The 27,208-nt window shown below is 38.0% G+C and overlaps 1 protein-coding gene across 1 annotated transcript in view; it reads left to right on the top strand.

The window, feature by feature from the left end:
* Positions 1 to 27,208, top strand: part of LOC123541778 (CTD small phosphatase-like protein 2) — a 127,929-nt gene that overhangs the window by 60,842 nt on the left and 39,879 nt on the right. Inside the window, exons 7-8 of the mRNA XM_053531233.1 lie at positions 5,439 to 5,525; positions 25,265 to 25,407. Coding sequence (XP_053387208.1) covers positions 5,439 to 5,525; positions 25,265 to 25,407 — 230 coding nt within the window. The remainder of the gene's footprint in view (positions 1 to 5,438; positions 5,526 to 25,264; positions 25,408 to 27,208) is intronic.

The following is a 27,208-nucleotide window of genomic DNA, read 5'->3' as shown; positions in this document are numbered from 1 at the left end:
TTGGGATGAAGTTAACCTTTTGTGAGACTGAGTGTCGTGCGCAAACCCCCAGGTTTCCCACAACGGGGCAAAGGGAAAACCCTTTGGGGTCAAAAGGGTTTAAAATTTAATATTGACTGTCCGGAGCATTTCTTCTTCGACTCGACATGTTGCCCGTGGGCAAACTAGTTTGTTTCTAGGGATTCATTTTTTGATTATATCAGAAAAAATATTTTTAAAATAGGCAAGGTTTAAATTTTTTCCCCTCCTTTTAGAAATACAAGTAGGTATTTTAAAAATTTTTAATGTGACGAAATACTGGGTGACATTGTTAGAGGGTTTTCCAGTTAATCGAGCAATTTGTAGGTTTGGTCTTTTGGGAAATCATCTAGGACTAAAATTTTGTCTCCCCACCACCCACGTGGGGAGGGCATATTTTTTTATCTGTCTGTTCCCGTCTATCTTTGTTGTCCAAATCCTTGTTCGCACTCTTAAACGAAATTTTCATCCGATTTTTCACCAAACTTTAAAATAATGTGTTTTTCCAATAGGTCCCAGGCCAAGTTCAAAAATAGCCAAATCGGGCCCCGGCACTTCAGAATTTTGGGGCCCCTTTAATTACCCAAAATCGCCAAAGGGCTTTGGGACTTTTTTGGACCATATATATAATTTTGAAAAATAGTATATGGGTCCTTTATGTCCCCAAGATGTATTCATGTCGGGCCCCATGTTCACAAAAAAATTTTCGATCTCAGCTGAGTTTGGTTCGATATTTTTTTATCAGTTTTTTCTAAAGTTTTAAGGGGTAAATTCCCTTTTGAGACGGACCACAATAGGGAATTTCCCCTTTAAAATAATTTTTAGCCTAAAAATTAAGGTTTTTAAACATACTTTTTGGCCATAAATTTCACAAAGTTTTATTATCCAAAAATCAAATGAGAAAGAAAACGTTTTGTGAACCGGGGAGATTATTAGGCAGCTGAGGTTTTTTTAAAGGGGTGGTTCACTTATATACTATTCAGATGATTAGGCGTTGTGGGAGGGGGTGCGCTTTTCTCATTTGCAGCAGCTCTAATTTATTTTTTCAGTGGGACAAATTTTTGGTTTTTTGTAGAAAAAAAAAAGTTTGTGCTTGTAAAAAACTAAAAAAGGGGAAAAAATTTGGCCCTAAAAAACCCCAAAAAAAAACAGTGGTTATTCCCCGCTAATTTTTAGTTTTAAGTTGGGCAAAACATGCTCAGTCAAAATTTACATGAAGGGAAAGTCAGAGTCAGTAATAAATTAATTTTTGAACAAGGGATTTTATACCCTTAACTTTGTTGGATTTATGCTTTTTTCTTAAAAACTTCCAATTATGTCACGACGGGCTGCTTTTTGATTTTAAAAAAATAAAGGGTCTCTGTAAAAAAATTTTTAAAATTTTTCCCCAAAATGTGCCCCTGTTGTAGTCGAGCCGAAAATAAAAAATATCCTGGTTTTCCCGGGGGGAAACTGTATTTTTACTATTTTTCAAAAAAGTTGAAAATGGGCTTAAACCCAATACAAAAAATTATTTAATAATACAGCAAATTTTGATGTGAAAATGGGGGTATGCAAAATCTAAGACAATGCAAAGATAATTTTAGTTTAAAAAAAAAAAATCCATGGACCAGTCTTCACACACTACTTAGTCATTCTGCTTGAAAGCAATAATTTTTGTAGAAAGACAGTGTACGAAATTAATTTGAATCCAATTGCCCGTTCGGGCTTTCCAGATTAAAAAATTTTTCCCAAGGCCCCACACCAATTTCACTAGCCCCAACTTAAAACCCTTAAAAAAAAAATTTTTTTTGCACCTTTTAACATTTTGTTTTACAACAAACTCTATGCATTTTTTGAAGTAATAAAAAAGACTTTCAGAGATTAAAAGTACATGGGTTTGCCATGTTTTTTAAAAATTTTAACTTGAAAAAACTTTCCCGTCCAGATCACAAACGTCAGAGTCCCCAAAAAGGGGGGGACATGCACTCCTTGCCAAAACGAAAATTTAAAATGTTATTTCCCCATTTTTTTTGGATCCGCACTCGCCAATTACTGCAACTCGGGCTGTTGACAATTTGTAAGTTTTACTAAACCCAGTGCTGAATACAATTTACACAAACGTGATAGCATAATTTAAGTCCGCTTACTGCAGGTTTCTTGTGAGATTTTCGTTTTAGAAGTGGTGAAAAATAATCAAAAATTTTCCGTTACGATAGAGGTGTTTGTAATCAGCCAAAATTTGCGCTGCGGTTACGTTTTGGACACGTGTTTTATTGGGCAAACAAAAATGGCAAAAAAAATTTTTATTTTCCAATAAGCGTTTTTCTTTAGATGGAAATCACGAGAGTACCCCTTTTAAAGCTTTTTTTTTTAAACCCAAAAAGAAAGGAAAAAATTCCCCCCGGTTTGCCCGGCGGGTTGTACCGTTGGGAAAATCGGTTTGCCCGAGTTTAAAATTTTGGGAGCCCGGGCTGTCGGAAATTTTGCAAAATTTCGAAAAACTGGAAAGAAAAAAAACATGTTTTGGTTTTAAAGTAAAATTTTTTCGGCGAAAGGTTTTGGGGGTATATATTTGAAATAACAACACGGCATAAGTTTTAATGAGTCTGTTATATAAAATGGGGGGAAAAAATTAATTAAGGATGTATGCAAGAATTCAAACTTTGGATATTGAAGGAAAATCTTCTAAGAAACAAAAATATGCAATAACAATTGGGTTACCAGTATTGGAAAAGAGTTATCTGCCCTTGAAATTGGCATTTTTATTGTATTTTTTTGTTCCTTCAATGTTCAAAGTTTGGAGTAATTCTATTATTCGGGAAATTTTCGCCCATCTCATATACAGGAATTCTAGCACACGCCTTTTAAGTGGACGCCCCCAAACTAAATCATCAGAAAAAGGTCAGTGTCACAACTATTTACGTCTAGGCTAGAATGTGATTTTTCAATGTCAACGTGAAAAAAAGTATGTACAGACTTTTTCAATAATTGTACATTTGGTGAAGATCAAATTTTGGTATTATTTAAACATGTTTTCAAGGATGCAACTATTTTTAGTCACCTGTCACAAAATGACAAAGGTGAGCTTTTGTTGGGTCGCGCGGTGTCCCCTCGTCCGTCCGTGCGTCCGGTTTCGTTCCCAAACTTTTGCTTGTGCCACTCTGGGGGTCACATTTTTTATGGGATTTTTTATGAAAGTTGGTCAGAATGTTCATCTTGAAAGATTTTTTAGGGCAAGTTCGAAAATGGGGTCACGTGCCGGGGGTCAAAATCTAGGTCAGTAGGTCTAAAAATAGGAAAAAAAATTGTGACCTCTCTTTGAGGCCCTTTATTCACAAGATCTTCATGAAAAATTTGGGCAGAATGGTTTACCTTGGGTTTATTTTTTTAATTTGGTCAAGTTTTGAAAATTGGGGCACGTGGGGTCAAAAACTAGGGGCAGGAGGTCTAAAAATAGAAAAAACCCCCTTTTGACCCCTCTAGAGGCCTTTTTCTCAAAGGTCTTCATGAAAATTTGGTCAGGGGAAAGTTCATCTTTTATGAAAATTTAGGTCAAAGTTCGAAAATGGGTCCGTGGGGTTTTTAAAAAATAGGTCAGTAGACTAAAAAATAGAAAAACCTTGTGACCCCCTTTTTAGAGGCCTATTTTTCATGAGATCTTTATTTAATTTTTGGTCAGAATGTTTTTCCTTGATGATAAACCCAGGTCAAGTTCGAAACTGGGTTCCCTAGGGTAAAAAAAAAATTTATTAGGTCTAAAATGGGAAAAAACCTTTTGACCCCTCCCAGAAAGGCCCTTTTTTTTCAATGGGGTCTTCAAAGAAAATTGGTCAGAATGTTTTATCTTGTTTATTTTTTAGGTCAAGTTCGAAAAATTTGGAAAACACGTGGGGGGTTAAAAAAAATAGGTCAGTAGGTCTAAAAATAGAAAAAACCCTTTTGCCCCTCTAGGGCATATTTTTTATGGGGCTCTTCATGTTTTTTGGTCGGAAATGTTCACCTTGATGATATCTAGGTCAAAATTTGAAACGGGTCATGTGGGGTCAAAATCTAGGGCCCGTAGACCCAAAAATAGAAAACCCCTTTTGACCCCTTAGAGGCCATATTTTTCAATGGATCTTTATGAAAATTTTGGGCAGAAGGGTTTACCCTTGGGTGTTTTCTAGGTCAAGTTCGAAAGGGCACGTTTCAGTCAAAAACTAGGTCAGTAGGTCTAAAAAAAGGAAAACCTTGTGACCTCTCTAGAGGCGATATTTTTCAATGGATCTTCATGAAAATTGTTCAGAATGTTTACCTTGAAGATATCTAGGTCAAGTTCGAAACTGGGTCATGTGGGGTTAAAAACTAGGTCAGTAGATCTAAAAATAGAAAAACCTTGTGACTCTCTAGAGGCCATATTTTTCATGAGATCTTCATGAATATTGGTCAGAATGTTCATCTTGATGATATCTAAGTCAAATTCGAAACTGGGTCCTGTGGGGTCAAAAACTAGGTCAGTAGGTCTAAAAATAGAAAAAACCTTGTGACCTCTCTAGAGGCCATATTTCTCAATGGATCTTCATGAAAATTGGTGAGAATGTTCAGCTTGATGATATCTAGGTCAGGTTCATAACTGGGTCATGTGCGGTCAAAAACTAGGTCAGTAGGTCGAAAAATAGAAAAACCTTGTGACCTCTCTAGAGGCCATATTTTTCACGAGATCTTCATGAAAATTGGTGAGAATGTTCACTTTGATGATATCTAGGTCAAGTTTAAAAGTGGGACACGTGCCTTCAAAAACTAGGTCATTAGGTCAAATAATAGAAAAACCTTGTGACCTCTCTAGAGGCCATATTTTTCAATGGATCTTCATGAAAATTGGTCAGAATTTTTTATCTTGATGATATCTAGGTCACATGTGCTCAAAAACTAGGTCACTATGTCAAATAATAGAAATAACGACGTCATACTCAGTTGCACACTGGGTCATGTGGGGATAGGTGAGCGATTCAGGACCATCATGGTCCTCTTGTTTGAAAATCCCGTTCAGTACGCCTTCTTTACCTGGTGAGAAGCAAGGTCAGATGGTCAAGGTCCTCTTCAGGTGAGAGACTTGGGCCCATTTGTGCCTCTTGTTATATATGCAAATTTTAATTCAAACATTGTGCATTGTATGAGGTTGTATATATAGCACATTATTTTATTTACAAAATTAACATATAAGTTCTTCACCTTCTAGTAGGGGATTTGTATTATATGGCAATACTTCATTCACTTGTTTTATTCAGTGGCAGCTTTACTTACTTTGCCCGTAGTCAGATGTTGTCAGCTTGGTTTAGAAATTCAATAAAGTGGATGTTTAAATTGTTTGCATTCATTGACCATGCAGATGCGAACCAAATTGAAATTGTTTGAAAATTGTATATGGGATTTCTCATAATGAACAACTTCAATTTCAGGATGAGACTCTAGTACATTGTAGTCTAACTGAATTAGAGGATGCATCATTTACATTTCCTGTACTTTTTCAAGATGTCACCTATCAGGTAATTAGTTTAAATCATCAGATGAATACTGGGATTGTAAAGTTAAATATATGGAAATATAGTAAAACTGACTTTATAATTTAGGTCGTAATACAATCTTAGTTTTAAGGAACTCGGTATACCCCCAGATACTAGTATCTGTGGGCTATACTGGATTGCGGTCCATACGTTGGTCGTTCCTAGCTTACATTTGCATACTGAGGCGGCTATAGGAACAATAGGTAACTGTACTTTTAAGCTTGACTATACAAAGTTTATGGAGAGCTATCTTACTCATCATGGCGTCAGTAATTTTTTTGTCCCCACCTTGGTTAAAGTTTTTATGCACTTTTTAGCCCACCATCATCAGATGGTGGGCTATTCAAATCACTCTGCGTCCGTGGTCCGTCCGTCCGTTTACAATTTCTCATTATCGCCTCTCCTCAGAAACTACCAGTGGGATTTTGATAAAACTTTGTCAGAATGATGTATTGGTACCGTAGTTGTGTCCCCCTGAAAATCAGAGTGGTTCAACAATTTTTAGCTCACCTGTCACAAAGTGACAAGGTGAGCTTTTGTGATCACGCAGCGTCCGTCGTCCGTCAGTCCGTGCGTCCGTAAACTTTTGCTTGTGACCACTCTAGAGGTCACATTTTTTGTGGGATCTTTATGAAAATTGGTCAGAATGTTCATCTTGATGATATCTAGGTCAAGTTCGAAACTGGGTCACGTGCCATCAAAAACTAGGTCAGTAGGTCTAAAAATAGAAAAACCTTGTGACCTCTCTACAGGCCATATATGTCATAAGATCTTCATGAAAATTGGTCAGAATGTTCACCTTGATGATATCTAGGTCAAGTTCGAAACTGGGTCACGTGCCGTCAAAAACTAGGTCAGTAGGTCTAAAAATAGAAAAACCTTGTGACCTCTTTAGAGGCCATATATTTCACAAGATCTTCATGAAAATTGGTCAGAACGTTCACCTTGATGATATCTAGGTCAAGTTCGAAACTGGGTCACGTGCCTTCAAAAACTAGGTCAGTAGGTCAAATAATAGAAAAACCTTGTGACCTCTCTAAAGGCCATATTTTTCATGGGATCTGTATGAAAGTTGGTCTGAATGTTCATCTTGATGATGTCTAGGTCAAGTTCGAAACTGGGTCACGTGCGGTCAAAAACTAGGTCAGTAGGTCTAAAAATAGAAAAACCTTGTGACCTCTCTAGAGGCCATATATTTCATGAGATCTTCATGAAAATTGGTCAGAATGTTCATCTTGATGATATCTAGGTCTAGTTCGAAAGTGGGTCACGTGCCTTCAAAAACTAGGTCAGTAGGTCAAATAATAGAAAAACCTTGTGACCTCTCTAGAGGCCATATTTTAACATGGGATCTCTATGAAAATTGGTCTGAATGTTCATCTTGATTATATCTAGGTCAAGTTTGAAAGTGGGTCATGTGCGCTCAAAAACTAGGTCAGTAGGTCAAATAATAAAAAAACCTTGTGACCTCTCTAGAGGCCATACTTTTCATGGGATCTGTATGAAAGTTGGTCTGAATGTTTATCTTGATAATATCTAGGTCAAGTTTGAAACTGGGTCAACTGCGATCAAAAATTAGGTCAGTAGGTCTAAACTTAGAAAAATCTTTTGACCTCTCTAGAGGCCATATTTTTCATGAGATCTTCATGAAAATTAGTGAGAATATTCACCATGATGATATCTAGGTAAAGTTCAAAACAGGGTACCTTTGAAAACTAGGTCAATAGGTCAGATAGTAGAAAAATCTTGTGACCTCTCTAGAGACCATATTTTTCAACGGATCTTCATGAAAATTGGTCAGAATTTTTATCTTGATAATATCTAGGTCAAGTTCATAACTGGGTCACATGAGCTCAAAAACTAGGTCACTATGTCAAATAATAGAAAAAACGACATCATACTCAAAACTGGGTCATGTGGGAAGAGGTGAGTGATTCAGGACCATCATGGTCCTCTTGTTTAGTAAGTTATGGCCCTTTGTTTATTTCTATAATTTACATAGATTTATATAGGGAAAAACTTTGAAAATCTTCTTGTCCAAAACCAGAGAACCTAAGGCTTTAATATTTGGTATGAAGCATCATCTAGTGGTCCTCTACCAAGATGATTCAAATTATTTCCCTGGGGTCTAATATGGCCCCGCCCCGGGGGTCACATGGTTTATATAGACTTATATAGGGAAAAACTTTGAAAAACCACTTGTCCAAAACCACAGGGCCTAGGGCTTTGATATTTTATATGTGACATGATCTTTTGGTCTTCTAATAAGATTGTTCAAATTATCCCCCTAGGGTCAAATATGGCCCCGCCCTGGGGGGGTCACATGGTTTACATAGACTTATATAGGGAAAAACTTTGAAAATCTTCTTGTCCAAACCACAAAGCCTAGGGCTTTGATATTTGTAATGTAGCATCATCTAGTGGTTCCCTACCAAGTTTGTTCAAATTATCCCCCAAGGGTCAAATATGGCCCCGCCCTGGGGGTCACATGGTTCATACAGACTTATATAGGGAAAAGCTTTTAAAAACTTCTTGTCAATAACCTACAACATTCAAATTTGGACCACATGTATGGTTTTGAGCGGCAAGATGAACCTTGACATGAGTTGACCTTGATTTTGACCTAGTGACCTACTTTCACATTTCTGTAGCTACAACCTTCAAATTTGGACCACATGCATAGTTTGTGCACTGAAAAAAACTTTGACCTTGACATTGACCTAGTGACTACTTTCACATTTTTGAAGGTACAGGCTTCAAATTTGGACCACATGCATGTTTCGTGTTCCGAAATGAAAATTTGACCTTGATTTTGACCTAGTGACCTACTTTCACATTTCTCAAGCACAGCCTTCAAATTTGGACCACATGCATAGTTTCGTGTTCCGAAATGAAATTTGACCTTGATTTTGACCCAGTGACCTACTTTCACATTTCTCAAGCTACAGCCTTCAAATTTGGACCACATGCATGATTTAATGTACCGAAACAAACTTTGACCGTTACATTGACCTAGTGACCTACTTTCACATTTTTGAAGGTACAGGCTTCAAATTTGGACCACATGCATAGTTCTGTATTTTGAAATAAAATTTGATCTTGATTTTGACCTAGTGACCTACTTTCGCATTTCTCAAGCTACAGGCTTCTTCAAATTTGGACCACATGCATAGTTTTGTATTCCGAAATAAAGTTTGACCTTGATTTTGACCTAGTGACCTACTTTCACATTTCTCAAGCTGCAGCCTTCAAATTTAGACCACTTGCGTAGTTCAGTGTACCGAAATGAACTTTGACCTTAAGATTGACCTAGTGACCTACTTTCACATTTCTGTAGCTACAGGCTTCAAATTTAGACCACATGCAAAGGATTGTATACCGAAACAAACTTTGACTTTGACATTGACCTAGTGACCTACTTTCACATTTTTGAAGGTACAGGCTTCAAATTTGGACCACATGCATAGATTAATGTTCTGAAATGTAATTTGACCTTGATTTTGACCTAGTGATCTACTTTCACATTTCTCAAGCTACAGCCTAATTTGGACCACTTGCATAGTTTTGTGTACTGAAATAAACTTTGACCTTTAGATTGACCTAGTGACCTACTTTCAAATTTCTCAAACTACAGCCTTCAAACTTGATGCACATGCATAGTTTTGTGTACAAAGAACTTTGTCCTTGAAATTGACCTAGTGACCTACTTTCACATTTCTCAAGCTACAGCTTTTGAATTTGGACCACATGCACAGTGTTGTGTACGGAAATGAAATTTGACCTTGAGCAGGGCTTTCGGTACGTTCTCAAACTCAAGAGTCATTGCCTCTTCAGCCGAAATTTTCAAGGATCAAAATCAGATTTTCAAGAGTCAAAGTCAGATTTTCACGAGTCAAGACTCAAGATCAGCTTTTCAGGGGTCAACATGGTCAAGCTATACTGTTATTAATGCAACTCCCACAGACTTTATCTAAAACAAGTACATTAGTCATTATAGATTTTCTTCAGCAATTCATATTTTAGTTGTCTTATTTTGCACATTGCCTAAAAATGGGTAGGGTTTGGTGCTTTGCTTTTTATTCTCGGCGAAATCTTCTAAATTATAACTACTTTGGCAAGAGTGATTATTTTTCTTAAATGCAGACTTTTTATTGTCTTTTTATTTAGATTGTACTAGAAAAATCTTAAAAAATGATAAAAATGTCTGAAAATGGCGGTCGCGAAAACAGGTGACAAACACGGAAAACGAAAGTAAACACTTAAAAGTCTTGCTAAAATACCTGTTTGAAATTTCATTTTTTCACCATACCATGTATAATTACTGCTTATTTAAAGCATTTAATTATACCCCCACCAAACATGTTTGGAGGGGGGTATATAGGAGTCAGTTTTGTCGCGTCGCGTCACGTCCCGTCCCGAAATCTATTATCTCAGTTATTGCTAAATGGATTTGATTCAGACTTAAAATAGATGTTCCACCTTATCACCCACATCATGTGACACAAGGTGCATAACTCTGACACCAAGTTTTCATGAATTATGTCCCCTTTTACTTAGAATTTAAAGTTAATTTTGTTGTATTTTCGCTATATCTCAGTTATTACTAAATGGATTTGATTCAAACTGAAAATAGTTGTTCCACCTTATCACCCACATCATGTGACATAAGGTGCTTAACTCTGACATCAATTTTAGCTCGACTATTCATAGAATAGTGAGCTATTGCACTCGCCCATGCGTCGCGTCGGCGTCTGCGTCCGCGTCTCCGATTTTGGTTAAGGTTTTGTATGTAAGCTGGTATCTCAGTAACCACTTGTGGGAATGGTTGAAACTTCACACCTTATTCACTGTGACAAACTGACTTACATTGCACAGGTTCCATAACTCTATTTTGCTTTTTTACAAAATTATGCCCCTTTTTCGACTTAGAAATTTTTGGTTAAGGTTTTGTATGTAAGCTGGTAACTCAGTAACCACTTGTGGGAATGGATTGAAACTTCACACACTTATTCACTGTGATGAACTGATCTACATTGCACAGGTTCCATAACTCTATTTTGCTTTTTTACAAATTATGCCCCTTTTTCGACTTAGAAATTTTTGGTTAAGGTTTTGTATGTAAGCTGGTAATCTCAGTACTTACTAATGGGAATGGATAGAAACTTCACCATACTTGTTCACTATCATGATCTGACATGCACTAAGCAGAGTCCCATAACCTACTCGCATTTTTTTCAAATGATGCCTTTTTTCTCGACTTAGCAGTTTATGGATAAATTTTTGTATTTAAATCTGATATCTCAGTATCCACTATAGAATGGATTGAAACTACAACACTTGATCACTGTCAAGATCTAACATGCACAGTGAAGGTCCCGATAACTCAACTTAGGCATTTTAACAAAATATGCCCTTGACTTAGCAGTTTTTTGTTAAGTTTTTGTATGAAAGCTTGGTATCTCAGTAACCCACAAATTGGAAAGGATGAAACTTCACACACTTGTTCACTGTCATGAAAGACATGCAGTACAGAGGTTCACTACCTCTACTTTGCAAATTTTACAAAGTTATGCCCCTTTGTCAACTTTTGTATTCATCAATTGACAAGGCTGTTGAATAGTCCGAGCGTTGCTGTCCTCCGACAGCTCTTGTTTATGAATTATGTCCCCTTTTTACTTTAAATTTAAAGTTGATTTTGATGTATTTTCACTATAATCCTCAGTAATTACAAAATGATTTGATTCAAACTAAAAAAGATGTTTCCCACCTCATCACCCATATCAATGACACAAGGTGCATAACTCTGACACCAATGATTTTTCTTAGAATTATGTCCCCTTATACTAGAATTTTAAGGTTAATTTTGAAGTATTACACTATATCCTCATACTGAGTTGGCTTAGAGGCCAAAGGACGTAACCTTTTTTTTTAACTTTTTACGATTCTTCCCCTTGAATTCCAGGAAATATCAATTTTAGAAATCCTATTCTAGATTGTCAATATTTTGGTAGTATTCAACTTTATTATTATCAGTCCTATGTAACAAAAGTAATACATTTTTTCTGTGGTAACATGGTTGGTAAGACACATTTTGTATTCCACTTTTAGTGGTATCTATCTCTAATATAGAGATTTTTTAATATTTACCTCATCCCTCAACCGTGTGCCCATAATTATACTAGTATACTATAAGTGGAAGCCCAGGATGAAGTCTCCCAAATACAAGTAAACTTCTTTTAAGTATTAAGCTTTTTTGACATTTTTATATTATTCTAAGTATTTTTACGATTACTTATGGTTGCACATTCTTCTGTGCCAAGAACGTATGGTGGGGGTATGAGGTCACTTCTCCAGTGACAGTTCTAGTTTTGGTATTGGCCAAAACAAGCCACTGCAATGATAATAAATTTGCTAAAGACCGTGACGGCCCGACCGCTCATGTAAATTGGTGTCAAGCACACAAAAAAAATAACAAGTATACAAACACGTAAATCTAAGGCTGCATTTTTATCGAATTTACATTTACACATTGATCAGTAAAACCTTTGTAATGACGGGCTTATATGTACTAAATACAAACGCGAGAAGATTACTGTCAGGTCGGTGGCGTGGAGCTATTGACATCTGACAGTAGCTAATAACATACGACGCTCCGACAACAGCCATAATACATCCTCTAGTGCCGGCAAACAATATGAAATTCACTGGGATTTTGATTGACAAGGGGAAGAACTTCTTAGAACTCGAGATGCATCATAGATAAATTTCCGCGATTTAAGCCGACGCACGGGGCATATTTATGCTGGTCAAATACGAGTTTCACAATATTTCGCGGGTCAAGAACCCGGGACCTTGGGTCAACCGAATGCCCAGCTGGGGGGGGGGGGGGGGGGGGGGGGGGGGGGGGGGGGGGGGGGGGGGGGGGGGGGGGGGGGGGGTAGTAGCTAGTCAATAAGTCTTGAAATTTGAACACTTTCAAAAATGGCACATTTTTATGGTGTGGGGGCGCCAAGATCACTCTGTGATCTTCTTGTTCTTTTTAGCTCAACTGTCACGTAGTGACAGGGTGAGCTTTTGTGATCGCCCCTCATCCGTCGTCTGTCTGTCTGTCGGCCGACCACAATTTCTTGTGAACACGATAAGACCACATTTATATAATCATTTTAATAAAACTGCACACAACTGTATTGTAGAATGTCTCGTTTTTCTTTCTAAAACTGGCAGATCCCATGTCATGGGGTTTCCAGAGAAATGGCCCCCTTAAAGGGAATTCCTATAGTTTTTAGCTCACCTGAGCAATGCTCAGGTAAGTTTTTGTGATCGCTCGATGTCTGGCATCTGTCGTCTGTCTTGTCTGTACTCCTATCAACATTTGCTGTGTAAGCGATAGAGAACTGTATTTTTCACTCATCATCATGAAATTTGGTCGGAATGATAACCTTGATGAAATCTAGGCCAAGTTCGAAAATAGGTCATCTGGGGTCAAAAACTCGGGTCACTATGTCAAATCAAAGAAAACTTATGTATGCGATAGAAGTGCTGTATTTTTCATTTCATCTTCATGAAATTTGGTCAGAATGATTGCCTTATATAATCAAGGTCAGGTTTCAAATATGGGCCATCTGGAATGAAAAACTAGTCACTAGGGTCAACTCCAAGAAAAACCTTGTGTATGCGATAGATGGCTGTATTTTTTCCACTGATCTTGATGAAATTTTGTCAGAAAGATACCTTGATGAAATCCTAGGCCCTAGTTCGAAAATGGTCATCTGGATCAAAGACTATGTCACTAGGACCAATAAAAGAAATACCTTGTGTATGCGATAGAGGCTGTATTTCAACTGATCTTCCTGAATTTTGTCAGAATGATAAACCTTGATGAAATCTAGCCTGTTCAAAAATCTGTCCATCTCAGGGTCAAAAACTAGGTCACTAGGTCATATCAAAGAAAAACCTTGTGTATGCGATAGAGGCTGTATTTTTCAATTCATCTTCATGAATTTTGACAGAATGATTGCCTGAATAAAATCTAGTCAAGTTTTGAATATGGGTCATCTGGGTTAAAAAACTAGGTCACCTGGTCCGAATCAAAGAAAAACTTGTGTATGCAATAGGGGCAGCATTTTATACCAATCTTTTAAAATTTTGATCTAAATTTTCTTGAAAACAGGTTGTTTGATACTGGGTCAAAAACTAGGTCCCCGGTAAAATTAAAGAAAACCTTTGATGAAATAGGCCGCTTTTTACCCCGGGATATTCAAAAAATTTTTAGTCGGGATATTCCCTTGATGAATTCTGGGTAATTTGATTAAGGGTCATCTGTGGTCAAAACTAGGTCCATTCAAATCAAAAAAAAAACCTTGGTTTCGATAGAGGCTGTTTTATTCTCCCCCGGGAGACAAAATTTTTTTCCCCCTGTCCTCCGTCCGTCTGTCCACTCACACCATTTCCGAGCAAAAACTGGAGAACCTTTTTACCTAAACCTTTAAACTTCATAGAGTTTAAGGGCTGCTGAGTAGACGACCCCTATTGTTTTTGGGGTCACTCCATCAAAGGTCAAGGTCACAGGGGCCTGAACATTGAAAACCATTTCCGATCAATAACTAGAGAACCACTTGACCCAGAATGTTGAAACTTCATAGGATGATTGGTCATGAAGAGTAGATGACCCCTATTGATTTTGGGGTCACTTCGTCAAAGTTCAAGTCACAGGGGCCTGAACATAGAAAACCATTTCCGATCATAACTCGAGAACACTTGACCCAGAATGTTTGAAACTTCATAGGATGATTGGTCATGAAGAGTAGATGACCCCTATTGATTTTGGGGCACTCCGTCAAAGGTCAAGGTCACAGGGGCCTGACCATTGAAAACCATTTCCAATCAATAACTAGAGAACCACCTGACCCAGAATGTTGAAACTTGATAGGATGATTGGTCATAAAGAGTAGATGACTCTTATTGATTATGGATTACTCTGTCAAAGGTCAAGGTCCCCAGGGCCTGAACATTGAAAACCATTTCTGATCAATAACTAGAGAACCACTTGACCCAGAATGTTGAAACTTCATAGATGATTGTACATGCAAAGTAATGACCTCTATTGATTTTGGGTCACTCCATTAAAGGTCAAGGTCACAGGGGCCTGAACATTGAAAACCATTTCCGGTCAGTAACTTGAGAACCACTTGACCCAGAATGTTGAAACTTAATAGATGGTTGTCATAAAGAGTAGATGACCCCTAACGATTTTGGGGTCACTCTGTAAAAGGTCAAGGTCACAGGGCCCGCACATTGAAAACCATTTCCGGTCAGTAACTTGAGAACCACTTGACCCAGAATGATAAAACTTCGTAGGATGATTGGTCATGCAGAGTAGATGAACCCTAACGATTTAGGGTCACTCTGTTAAAAGTCTAGGCCACAGGGGCCTGAACATGGAAAACCATTTCCAATCAATAACTTGAGAACATCTCGACCCAGAATATTGAAACTTCATAGAATGATTGTTCAGGGCAGAGTAAATGACCCTTATTGTTTTTGGGTCACTCCGTTAAAGGTCAAGGTCACAGGCCTGAACATTGATAACCAGTTCCGATCAATAACTTGAGAACCACTTGACCCAGAATGTTGAAACTTCATAGGATGATTGAACATGCAGAGTAGATGACCCCTATTGATTTGGGGTCAGTCTATTAAAGGTCAAGTCACAGTGGCCTGTTCATGTAAAATCATTTTGTGGAAATAACTTGAGAACCACTTGACCTACAATGTTGAAACTTAATAGGATAATTGACATGCAGAGTACATGACCCCTATTGTTTTTTGAGGTCACTTGATCAAAGGTCAGGTCACAGGAGCCTGAACAGTGACTTGAGAACCACTAGCCACGAGTGTTGAAATTTACAGGATGACGGGACATGCCAAGTAGATGATCCCTATTGCAGCCAACCATCAGTGTCTCTGACTTCCGCTCCTGACCCCAATTGACTTCTTGCCTATAGGACTTTGCATTGGGGGAGACATGCGCTTTTTAGCTCACCTGTCACAAAGTGACAAGGTGAGCTTTTGTGATCGCGCGGTGTCCGTCGTCCGTCGTCCGTCCGTGCGTCAGTGCGTCCGTGCGTGCGTCCGTAAACTTTTGCTTGTGACCACTCTAGAGGTCACATTTTTCATGGGATCTTTATGAAAGTTGGTCAGAATGTTCATCTTGATGGTATCTAGGTCAAGTTCGAAACTGGGTCACGTGCCATCAAAAACTAGGTCAGTAGGTCTAAAAATAGAAAAACCTTGTGACCTCTTTAGAGGCCATATATTTCACAAGATCTTCATGAAAATTGGTCAGATTGTTCACCTTGATGATATCTAGGTCAAGTTCGAAACTGGGTCACGTGCCGTCAAAAACTAGGTCAGTAGTTCAAAAATAGAAAAACCTTGTGACCTCTCAAAAGGCCATATTTTTCATGGATCTGTATGAAAGTTGGTCTGAATGTTCGTCTTGATGATATCTAGGTCAAGTTCGAAACTGGGTCACGTGCGGTCAAAAACTAGGTCAGTAGGTCTAAAAATAAAAAACCTTGTGACCTCTCTAGAGGCCATAATATTTCATAAGACCTTCATGAAAATTGGTCAGAATGTTCACCTTGATGATATCTAGGTTAAGTTCGAAAGTGGGTCACGTGCCATCAAAAACTAGGTCAGTAGGTCAAATAATAGAAAAACCTTGTGACCTCTCTAGAGGCCATATTTTTTTATGGATCTGTATGAAAGTTGGTCTGAATATTCATCTTGATGATATCTAGGTCAAGTTCGAAAGTGGGTCACGTGCCTTCAAAAACTAGGTCATAGGTCAAATAATAGAAAAACCTTGTGACCTCTCTAAAGGCCATATTTTTCATGGGATCTGTATGAAAATTGGTCTGAATGTTCATCTTGATGATATCTAGGTCAAGTTCGAAACAGGGTCATGTGCGGTCAAAAACTAGGGTCAGTAGTCTAAAAATAGAAAAACCTTGTGACCTCTCTAGAGGCCATACTTGTGAATGGATCTCCATAAAAATTGTCAGAATGTCACCATGATGATATCTAGGTCAAATTTGAAACTGGGTCACGTGCCTTAAAAAACTAGGTCAGTAGTCAAATAATAAAAAAACCTTGTGACCTCTCTAGAGGCCATACTTTCATGGATCTGTATGAAAGTGGTCTGAATTTCACCTTGATGATATCTAGGTCAGTTTTGAAACTGGGTCACGTGCGGTCAAAAACTAGGCCAGTAGGTATAAAATAGAAAAACCTTGTACCTCTATAGAGGCCATATTTTTCATGAGATCTTCATGAAAATTAGTGAGAATGTCACCTTGATGATATCTAGGTAAAGTTCAAAACAGGGTCACGTACCTTCGAAAACTAGGTCAATAGGTCAAATAATAGAAGAACCTTGTGACCTCTCTAGAGACCATATTTTTCAATGGATCTTCATGAAAATTGGTCAGAATTTTTATCTTGATAATATCTAGGTCAAGTTCAAAACTGGGTCAGATGAGCTCAAAAGCTAGGTCACTATGTCAAATAATAGAAAAAATGACGTCATACTCAAAACTGGGTCATGTGGGAAGAGGTGAGCGATTCAGGACCATCATGGTCCTCTTGTATTATTGGCCGTAGGGAAAACACGAGACCACTTTTCTGTGGTACAACATGGATGGTTCCTCCAATTTTTAGGTGTATTTTAACATATCTATACCTGGTAAGATTTTTTTTTTCTTTTTGGTTAAATTTCTTCCCTTTGTTGTTCCTGTCCTTTGGACTTAGATATTTTTTCTGAGGACCTTCTTGTCCTCAAGTGCAATGATAACAGGTGAGCAATATAGGGTCATCATGGCCCTCTTGTTTACAAAAGCATTTTCTAGTTTTCAATTGATTTTCATGAAATTTGGTCAGAATGATAGCCTTGATGAAATTAAGGTCAAGTTCGAATTTTGGTATCTGGGGTCACTAGGTCAAATGGAATAAAATAGTTGTTTACAGTTAAAGATTGCATTTTTGGTCCAATCTTAATGAAAACTGGTCAGAATATTTGTTTCTATGAAATCACTAGGTCAAACATGTTTACACTGTTATGGTGTGTTTCTCAGGTGAGCGACAGGTTGTATCATGCAACTTGCCATTTGTGGTTGTGTTTTGACAGCGCATTTTAGAACAAAGACGGTATTGTTCATACAATGTTAGATAATTAACTTTGTATTGATAAGACAATACCTCCTTTGAAATCATTTAGTATTAATTATTATAGAAAGGATTAAAAAAATTTTAGTTCACCTGAGTTACTGTGATCGCTGTATGTCCAGCATTTGTTTTCTGTCTGTCTGTCAACAATAAGCTTGTGTATGCAATAGAGGCTGTATAATTCAGTTGATCTTCATGAAAAATGGTCAGAATAATAACCTTGATGAAATCTAGGTCAAGTTCGAAAATGGGTCATCTTGGGTCAAAACTAGGTTACTAGCTCAAATAAAAAAAAAAGACTTAAAACACAATGTAGTTCTTCCACATTGTCGTCATCATATAACACAAGGTCCATAATTCTGGCACAGATAATTAGTGACTTATGTCCCTGTTTACTTAGAATTTCAGTTAAATTTTGATGCTTTCTAACTATATTTCTGTTATTACTATATGGATTTTATTATGTCCCCCTTCGAAAAAGATTGGGTATATTGTTTTGCAGATGCCAGTCGGCTGGTATGTCGGTCCGTAGACCAATTGGTTTCCTTATGATAACTCAAGAACACTTAGGCCTTGGATCATGAAAGTTGATAGGGAGGTTGGTTGACCAGCAGATGACCCCTATTGATTTTGAGGTCAGTTGCTCAAAGGTCAAGGTCACAGTGACCCGGAACAGTTAAACTGTTTCCGGATGATAACTCAAAAACGCTTCGGCTTAGGATCATAAAAGTTGATAGGAGGTTGGTCATGATCAGCAGATGACCCCTATTGATTTTGAGGTCAATGGGTCAAAGGTCAAGGTCTAAGTGACCCGGAACAGTTAAACAGTTTTCAGATGATAAGTGAAGAATGCTTTGGCCTAGGATCACCAGCAGATGACCCCTATTGGTTTTGAAGTCGGTAGGTCATATGTCAAGGTCAGTGACCCGGAACAGTTAAAACGGTTTCCAGATGATAACTCAAGAATGCTTGGACCTAGGATCATGAAAGTTGATGGGGACGATGGTCATGACCAGCAGTGACTCCTACTGATTTTTGAGGTCTGTAGGTCAAGGGCAAGGACACAGTGACCCGGAACAATTAAACAGTTTCCAGACAATATCTTGAGAATGCTTGGGCCTAGGATCACGAAACTTAATAGGGATGTTGATCATGACCAGCAGATGACCCATATTGATTTTAAGTTCAGTAGGTCAAAGGTCAAGGTCACAGTGACCTGGAACAGTTAAACGGTTTCTGGATGATAACTCGAGAACACTTCGGCCTAAGATCATGGAAGTTGATAGGGAGGTTGGTCATGACCGGCAGATGACCCCTATTGATTTTGAGGTCAGTAGGTCAAAGGTCAAGATCACATTGACCAAGAACAGTATAACTTTTTTTGCCAAATAACTGGAGAACGCTTTGTTCTAAGATCACATGTTGAAACTTCATAGAATGGTTGGACATGTAGAATAAATGACCCCTATTTATTTTTAGCTCACCTGTCACAAAGTGACAAGGTGAGCTATTGTGACTGCTTGATGTCCGTCGTCCGTCAACAATTTGTAAAAAATCTTCTTGCAAAACACTGGACAGAATTACACCAAACTTCACAGGAATGACCCTTGGGTGGCCCCCTTTCAAAATTGTTCAAAGAATTGAATTCCATGCAGAACTCTGGTTGCCATGGCAACCGAAAGGAAAAACTTTAAAAATCTTCTTCTCAAAAACCAGAAGCCCTAGAGCCAGGGGTCAATTGATTTTACATAAGAAAATCTTAAAAAATCTTCTTCTCAAAAACCAGAAGCCCTAGAGCTTAGATATGTGACATGTAGCATTGCCTAGTGGACCTCTTCTAAAATTGTTCAAATCATGACACCGGGGTCAAAATTGACCCCGCCCCAGTGGTCACTTGATTTTACATAGGAAAATCTTCAGAAAATTTCTAAAAATAAACCAGAAGGCCTAGAGCTTAGATATTTCACATGTAGCATTGCCTAGTGGACCTCTACAAAATTTGTTGAAATCATGACCCCTGGGGTCAAAATTGACCCCGCCCCAGGGGTCACTTGATTTTACATAGGAAAATATTAAAAAATCTTCTTCTCAAAAACCAGAAGGCCTAGAGCTTAGATATTTGACATGTAGCATTGCCTAGTGGACCTCTACTAAAGTTGTTCAAATCATGACCCGGGGGTCAAAATTGACCCCGCCCTAGGGGTCACTTGATTTTACATAGGAAAGTCTTCAAAAATTTTCTAAAAGTAAACCAGAAGGCCTAGAGCTTAGATATCTCACATGTAGCATTGCCTAGTGGACCTCTACAATATTTGTTCAAATCATGACCCCCTGGGTCAAAATTGACCCCGCCCCAGGGGTCACTTGATTTTACATAGGAAAATCTTCAAATTTTTTTTTAAAAATAAACCAGAAGGCCTAGAGCTTAGATATTTCACTTGTAGCATTGCCTAGTGGACCTCTACAAAATTTGTTCAAATCATGTCCCCTGGGGTTAAAATTGACCCCGCCCCAGGGGTCACTTGATTTTACATAGGAAAATCTTTAAATCTAAAAATAAACCAAAAGGCCTAGATCTTAGATATTTGACATGTAGCATTGCCTAGTAGACTTCTACAAAATTTATTCAAATCATGACCCCTGGGGTCAAATTGACCCTGCCCCATGGGGTTACTTGATTGTACATAGAAAAATCTTCAAAATTTTCTAAAAAATAAACCAGAAGAGCTTAGATATTTGACATGTAGTGTTGCTTAGTGGACCTCTACAAAAAAATTTCAAATCTTGACCCCCCAGGGTCAAATTGACCCAGCCCCAGGGGTTACTTTATTTTATGTTACTATAAATAGCTTATTTAGTAACTTCTTTATTATTGGCCGTAGGGAAAAACCGAGACCACTTTTCTGGCCCTCTTGTTTGGGTCATTTGAGCAAAGGTCAAGGTCACAGGAATCAGAGCATGGAAATCGGTTTCCGCTCAATAACTTGAAAATTATTTGACCCAGAACCTTCAAACTTAATATGATGATAGGACTTACAGAGTAGATGACCCTTATTGTCTTTGGGGTCACTTGAGCAAAGGTCACAAAGAACATGGAAAAGTCTTTCCCATCAATAACTTGAGAACCACTTTACCCAGAATGTTAGAAACTTCAGAAGATGAATTGACATGCAGAGTAGATGACCCCTAATTATTTTGGGGTCACTCAATCAAAGGTCAAGGTGTCGGGTCAGAACATTGAAAACCAATTCCAGTCCATTACTTGAGAACCAATAGACCCAGAATGTTGAAACTTGGTGGGATGATTGGACATGTCCTTATTTCAAATTGTTCAAAGAATTGAATTCCATGCAGAACTCTGGTTAACCAAAAGGAAAAACTTTAAAAATCTTCTTATCCAAAACCACAGGGCCTAGGGCTTTGCTATCTGGTATGTAGCATCATCTAGTGGTCCTCTACCAAGAATGTTCAAATTATCCTCCTAGGGTCAAATATGGCCCAGCCCTTGGGGTCACATGGTTTATATAGACTTACATAGGGAAAACTTTGAAAATCTTCTTGTACAAAACCACACGGCCTAGGGCTTTGATAATTGGTATATAGCATTATCTAGTGGTCCTCTACCAAGATTATTCAAATTATCCCCCCAGGGTCAAATATGGCCCAGCCCCCGGGGTCCCAAGTTTTACATAGACTTATATAGGAAAAAGAGTTTAAAAATCTTGTCTGAAACCACAGGACAAGCATTGTCCTATGGTCCTTAACCAAAATTGTTCAAATTGTACCCCTGGGGTGAAAAGAGGCCCTGCCCTGGGGGTCCCAAGTTTTCTATAGACTTATATAGGAAAAAAACTTTAAAAATCTTCTTGTCTGAAACCACAAGACCTAGGCTTTTGCAGTGTGTGACATTAACTTTTTAACACCGTAGCCAATGGGGCTACAGACTTCCAATTTTTTGTAGTCCGACAGAATTTTTTGTAGCCCCACTAATTTTTCTCTCAAGAATGAATGAGTTTTTCAGAATTGATTTCGAAATCGGAAAGTGTTCACAAAATTGTGCAGAAAGTCAAAGACACAGAGTCATGAAACAAGTTCTAAACAGCTTTGTAGACAAGAAATAGCTTGGCAGTAGACTGACCAGGGGTCTCGCTAAGTCCATTTTTTTTTTTTGGGGAGAAGTCAATTCTCTCTCAAACTGATTTAGGAAGAAGTGGGGAGACTTTAGGGAGAAGTTGGAAGACTCCATCAATTTTTATATTTCTACCTCGACGCTGTGAATTGATTCGATGACCATTCATTTTCTTAGTAACATCATTTTTTCATACACAGTGATTATTGTTTCAATACAAAATTCTGAAAAAAATGTTTTCTGTTCAAGACGGAGCTGAATCTAACACGCTGATTTTTTGGTGCTATATCGTGTAATATATGAATGCAGGATGAAAAGGGAATTATTATTAATACTGAGTCACCACTTGCCTGAACAGTTTCTCATTCGAATAAAACTGAAAGTAAACTGTGTCAAACCTAGAAATACATATTCAAATCAATTCATCCATCAAAGTCAGTTTTACGAAGTTGATACTTTACAGGTCGTTCTTTTACCATGGATGCCAAATAATTGTCTATAATTCCAATTAATCGCATATGTAATTGACAATTTCTTCAGAAAACGACTTGCACGTGTTGACAATTAAATGCTAAGTGTCAAAGACGTAACCGCGGCGCTGATTGGCCTATTACAATTGCCTCTGGTGCAACTGATAATTTGATTGGCTTTCATACTTCTTGCGAAAATCTCACAAGTCCCTGAAGTAGGCGGAGCTTAAATTATGCTATCGGCGTGTGTGTATGTGTATTCAACAGACATTATGACATGGCGCAAATTGTCAAAAGATTAGCGAGTTTGCATCCAAAAAAAAATTGGGCGACTTGAATTCGCATTGAGATTAGGTTTGAGCGAAGTTTGAAGCTTCAAAGCAACTATTGTAAACACAAAGCCGGATTTTTATCAAAAGATCTGTAGCATCATTACATGAGACCATCTCAAATTGTTCAAAATAGGGGGACACTTGTAAGGTCTTGTCACATATTTACTCAAATGGTGGTACTTGGTCCCTTTTAGGGGTTACCAGATTTGTGACTGGGAAACAAGTTTAAAACAGAAATATGTATCAAAAATCATAGGTACCTAGACTTGATCTTGAATTATCTGCTCTTGAAAGTAGATTTTTTTCAGTATTTTCCAACTTTCAAGGGCAGATAATTCATGACCAAGGCTGGGTTTCTATGGTTTGTTTTATTTCATATTTCTGTTTTTAATTTGATTCTCTGTCAGTAAAAAAAGTTTAAAGAAGAAATTCCTTCTGTAAGAAAATGTTTGCCCCATGTCAATATAGAGACTGTTGCAAATGTCCTTCACTATGAACATGACAAAATGATACCGCAGAGTCCTAGTCTTTCCCATGGACCAAATTCCTTTAAACTTTGTATACTGACTGCAAATGAAGTCTGAAACAGAAATAAGATTTAAAATACACAGCTCTCTTGCCTTGATCTTGAATTATCTGCCCTTGAAAATTGGATATTTAGTATTTTATGATTTTCAAGGGCAGATAAATCAAGATCAAGCCTGGGTACCTCTAATTTTTAGCTCACCTGAGCACAAAGTGCTCATGGTGAGGTATAGTGACCACGCTGTGTCCGTCGTGCGTGTGTGCGTCTGTCAAGTGGTCAGTTGTCAACATCTGTGTTTAAACGACATCCTCTCCAAAACCAGTGAATGGATTTTGATGAAACTTAGCCATGATGTTTCTTGTGTGGTCCTCTACCAAAGTTGTTCAAGCTGTTCCACTTGGTTGCACATAGGGGCTGCCAGAGCTATGTCACCCTCTACCAAGATTGTTCAGATTATACCGATTTGTCAAAAAACATGGTAGCTGGAAGGCATGGTCACTTTTCCCTGTATGTATGTAGTGGAAACTTTAAAACTCTTCTTGTGTGAAACTGCTGGCCTGATTTTAGAACAATTTTACACAAATGGTCCTTGGACCCTCTACCAAGATTGTTCAAATTATTTTGATTAATCAAAAAACATGGCCGCCAGAAGGCGTTGTCACTTTTCACTATATGTATATAGTGGAAACTTTAAAAATCTTCTTGTTTGAAACTGCAAGCCCGATTTTAAAATAATTTTACACAGATGGTTCTTGTGTGACCCTCTACCAAGATTGTTCAAATTATTCCGATTGATCAAAAAACATGACTGCCAGGGGGCATGGTCACTTTTCTTCTCTGAATCAATAACAGCTAGAGCCTCGGTATTTGTTGAGTGGTATCAGATTTGTAATGTCTACCATAATTGTTCAAATTATTGCCCTAGGTTCAAAAGTGTGTGTGACATGTATATAATATAGGCTAACATAGAAGAAACCTACCGTATTTTCCCGAATAGACGCCCCCGGGGGCGTTACATTTTCCAAAGAGCCCCGTTCATTTGAGGTAAAAAAATAAAAAATATTTTTTTTTACAAAACTTAAAAACATCGTTCAAACCAACTGTAAAGTGTTTCTGTGTTGTTTATTTCCCCCAAAACGTAATTATTTGGCATCCAATTTAATGCAGTGTGTCTTAAAATTATGCATTTAAATACGGTACCTCATGTATTCTGTGACACGCTCGCGACATTACACATTACGTCATCATACCCAAACAGCTGTGTACTCCGATAATATTTTCCTTAGTACATGCGGGTACTGCAATACACAATGTCAGTCGTTTGACACGCTGCTTATGTGCCGGCTTTTAAAGTAAAAGTTATTAAAACTGCCGAAGAAAAGGTTAACACTTTGCCGCAAATTTGTTTAAAGTCGACAGGAAGCTTGTGCGCGGGTGGTGCAAAAACAAATCAAAAATGGATTTACCGTTTAATTTTCTATTTGATGATTGGATACGTACCGTACTTAGTATAAACGTTTTGGATTTACGGTACATGTACTGTTTAAAAGTGTGTTTAATTCTTAATACATTGGATACTTAACTGTAAATTACTTATTATGTGGACTTATAAAAATGAGGTAGGTGATTTTTTTTCGTTCTTGTTGACTTTTTTTCCCCTCAAAAACGGGCGGGGGGCGTTCATTAGAGGGGGGGGCCTTAATTCAGGAAAATACGGTAACTCTGTACTTATACAAACACATTTGAAGCCTTGTACACAGGTGAGCGCTTTAGGGTCAGTGACCCTCTTGTTAATACATATTTCCATTTTAAACTTGATTCTCAGTCAGTACACAAAGTTTAAGAAATTCTGCTTGTAGGAAATTTTTGCCTATATACATATAGGCAACTGTCCCATTTCCCCTTAAAAGTGGTATCTGAAATAAAAAAGGACATATTATTTGTAGAAACAAAATATTGTTTGGAAAGCCGAATAAATAGAAAAAAGAAAAATTATACAAATTTCAGTATATAAAAATGAATTAAATATTACATTACAGGTATTTGTAAGAACGCGGCCTTTCTTCCGAGAGTTTCTGGAACGTGTATCCCAGGTTTTTGAAGTGATCTTATTTACAGCTTCAAAGAAAGTATATGCAGACAAACTACTTAATCTACTTGATCCGCAAAAAAAACTCATAAAGTAAGTTTTGTTTGTTGTTCTCCAAACATACTCTGGCCCTAACTTGTCCTTGGTAGTGTTCAGTCATTTCACACCGTGAAAGGGGCTATAGTGGCCAGATAGTTAAGGTAGCTCACTTCAAATTACTTGCCCCTCATTGATGTGGGTTCATGCCTCACTCAGGACTTTGAATTCATCAAGTGAGGAATCCATCCAGCTGACATACGGAAGGTCAGTGGTTCGAGTAGGTGCCAGCTCGTGACAAAATAATGCATGAAGGGGCACCTGGGGTCTCACCATCAAAGCTAGAAAGTCGCCATATGACCTATAATTGTGTCAGTGTGACGTTAGAACCAACAAAAACAAACAAAATACAGTGGTGACAGACATACTAACAGACATTCATTTTGAGCCCCACTGGGGAGTTGAATTCTTCATGTGAGGAATCAAGCTGGCTTACAGAAGGTCAGTGGTTCTACCCAGGTGCCAGCTCGTGATGAAATAATGAACGTAGGGGTCTTCCTCTACCATCAAAGCTGGGAAGTCGCCATATGACCTATAATTGTGTGGACGCTACGTTAAACCCAACAAAATGAAATAAATTCACAGTATGAAAGATGTTACTTTTGCATTACCTTTAAAATTATGTCTCCCCATATGTGGAGAGACAGATTAATTTTGTTTAAGCTGTCAATTTGTATGTCTGTCACAAAAGTTTGTCTGGAATTCTTCTCTGAAACTACTGGTAGGATTTCATCCAAACTTTGTAGTGATGCTCAGTACCATGAATTTGTAGTTTTGGATGGAAATGTATCTTCGTGAAGTTATTGCCATTCATAGTACTATTTTTATACTCTGGTGTCACAACCTCTGGAGGCATGTAGTGTTTTGAACTAAAGGACTTAAGTCCCTCCATCACACATTATTTATGTACTCAACTTTTTCTATACAGTTTCTAATTTAAATGAAAATTGGTTTGCATCTTCAACATGAAAGTGGACATGCAGGTTGTGCGGGACTTTCATGTCCAAAAATTATTCTTATTATGAAGGAGGGATATGGTTATGGTGTTGTCCGTCTGTCCGAAGCCATATAAATGACATAATTTGGAGTATTTTGATAAAACGAGGTAGAAATGTTTATTGTTGTTGATTGCCTGAGTAAGATGATTTATGGCCCTGTTTACATGTATATGTATTACATATCAGGCCTCGATCTTAACCTACTTTTGCTGGTAGCCAGCAGGGCTACCAACTTGTGAAATTAAGTAGCCCGACCAGGTTTCTGGTAGTCCCGTTTTGGAAAAGAGAAAAATATATTACAGTCTTCACCTTAATTTTTTTTCAGCAATTGTCCTTTCGGGCAAGTAAGTTAAGAAAACTATTTGCCAGAAAACATTTTTAATTGCCCGAAATCATTTTGTTTATAAATATGATGTATTTTAGTTTATGCTTGATTCAACATTCAGTTATTTAAATGGTAGGCAACAAACCTACCCACACTATTCATGGGCAGGCTAAGCCAACGTAAGTGGATAACCATGTTACAATATTCAAGTAACTAGCAGACAGAAATGGGAGAAAACTGTAGAAAAAAAGTAAGACCTATACCAGTATCTAGTTATATGCCAGGCGTGGTGTTCAGATTTGCACTACCCTTCTAAAACTTACTTTTTTAGCCAGGGCCTTTAAAATATAGTGTAGCTGTTAAAATTTAACTGCAATAATGGATCAGCCTAGTTAGCGCCCCCCCCCCCCCCCCCCCCCCCCCCCCCCCCCCCCCCCCCCCCCCCCCCCCCCCCCCCCCCCCCCCCCCCCCCAAA

Source organism: Mercenaria mercenaria, chromosome 19, assembly GCF_021730395.1.
Source record: "Mercenaria mercenaria strain notata chromosome 19, MADL_Memer_1, whole genome shotgun sequence".
Lineage (NCBI taxonomy): Eukaryota > Metazoa > Mollusca > Bivalvia > Venerida > Veneridae > Mercenaria > Mercenaria mercenaria.
The sequence above is the reverse complement of the archived record's forward strand: the minus strand, read 5'-3'. Positions and strand labels throughout refer to the sequence as shown.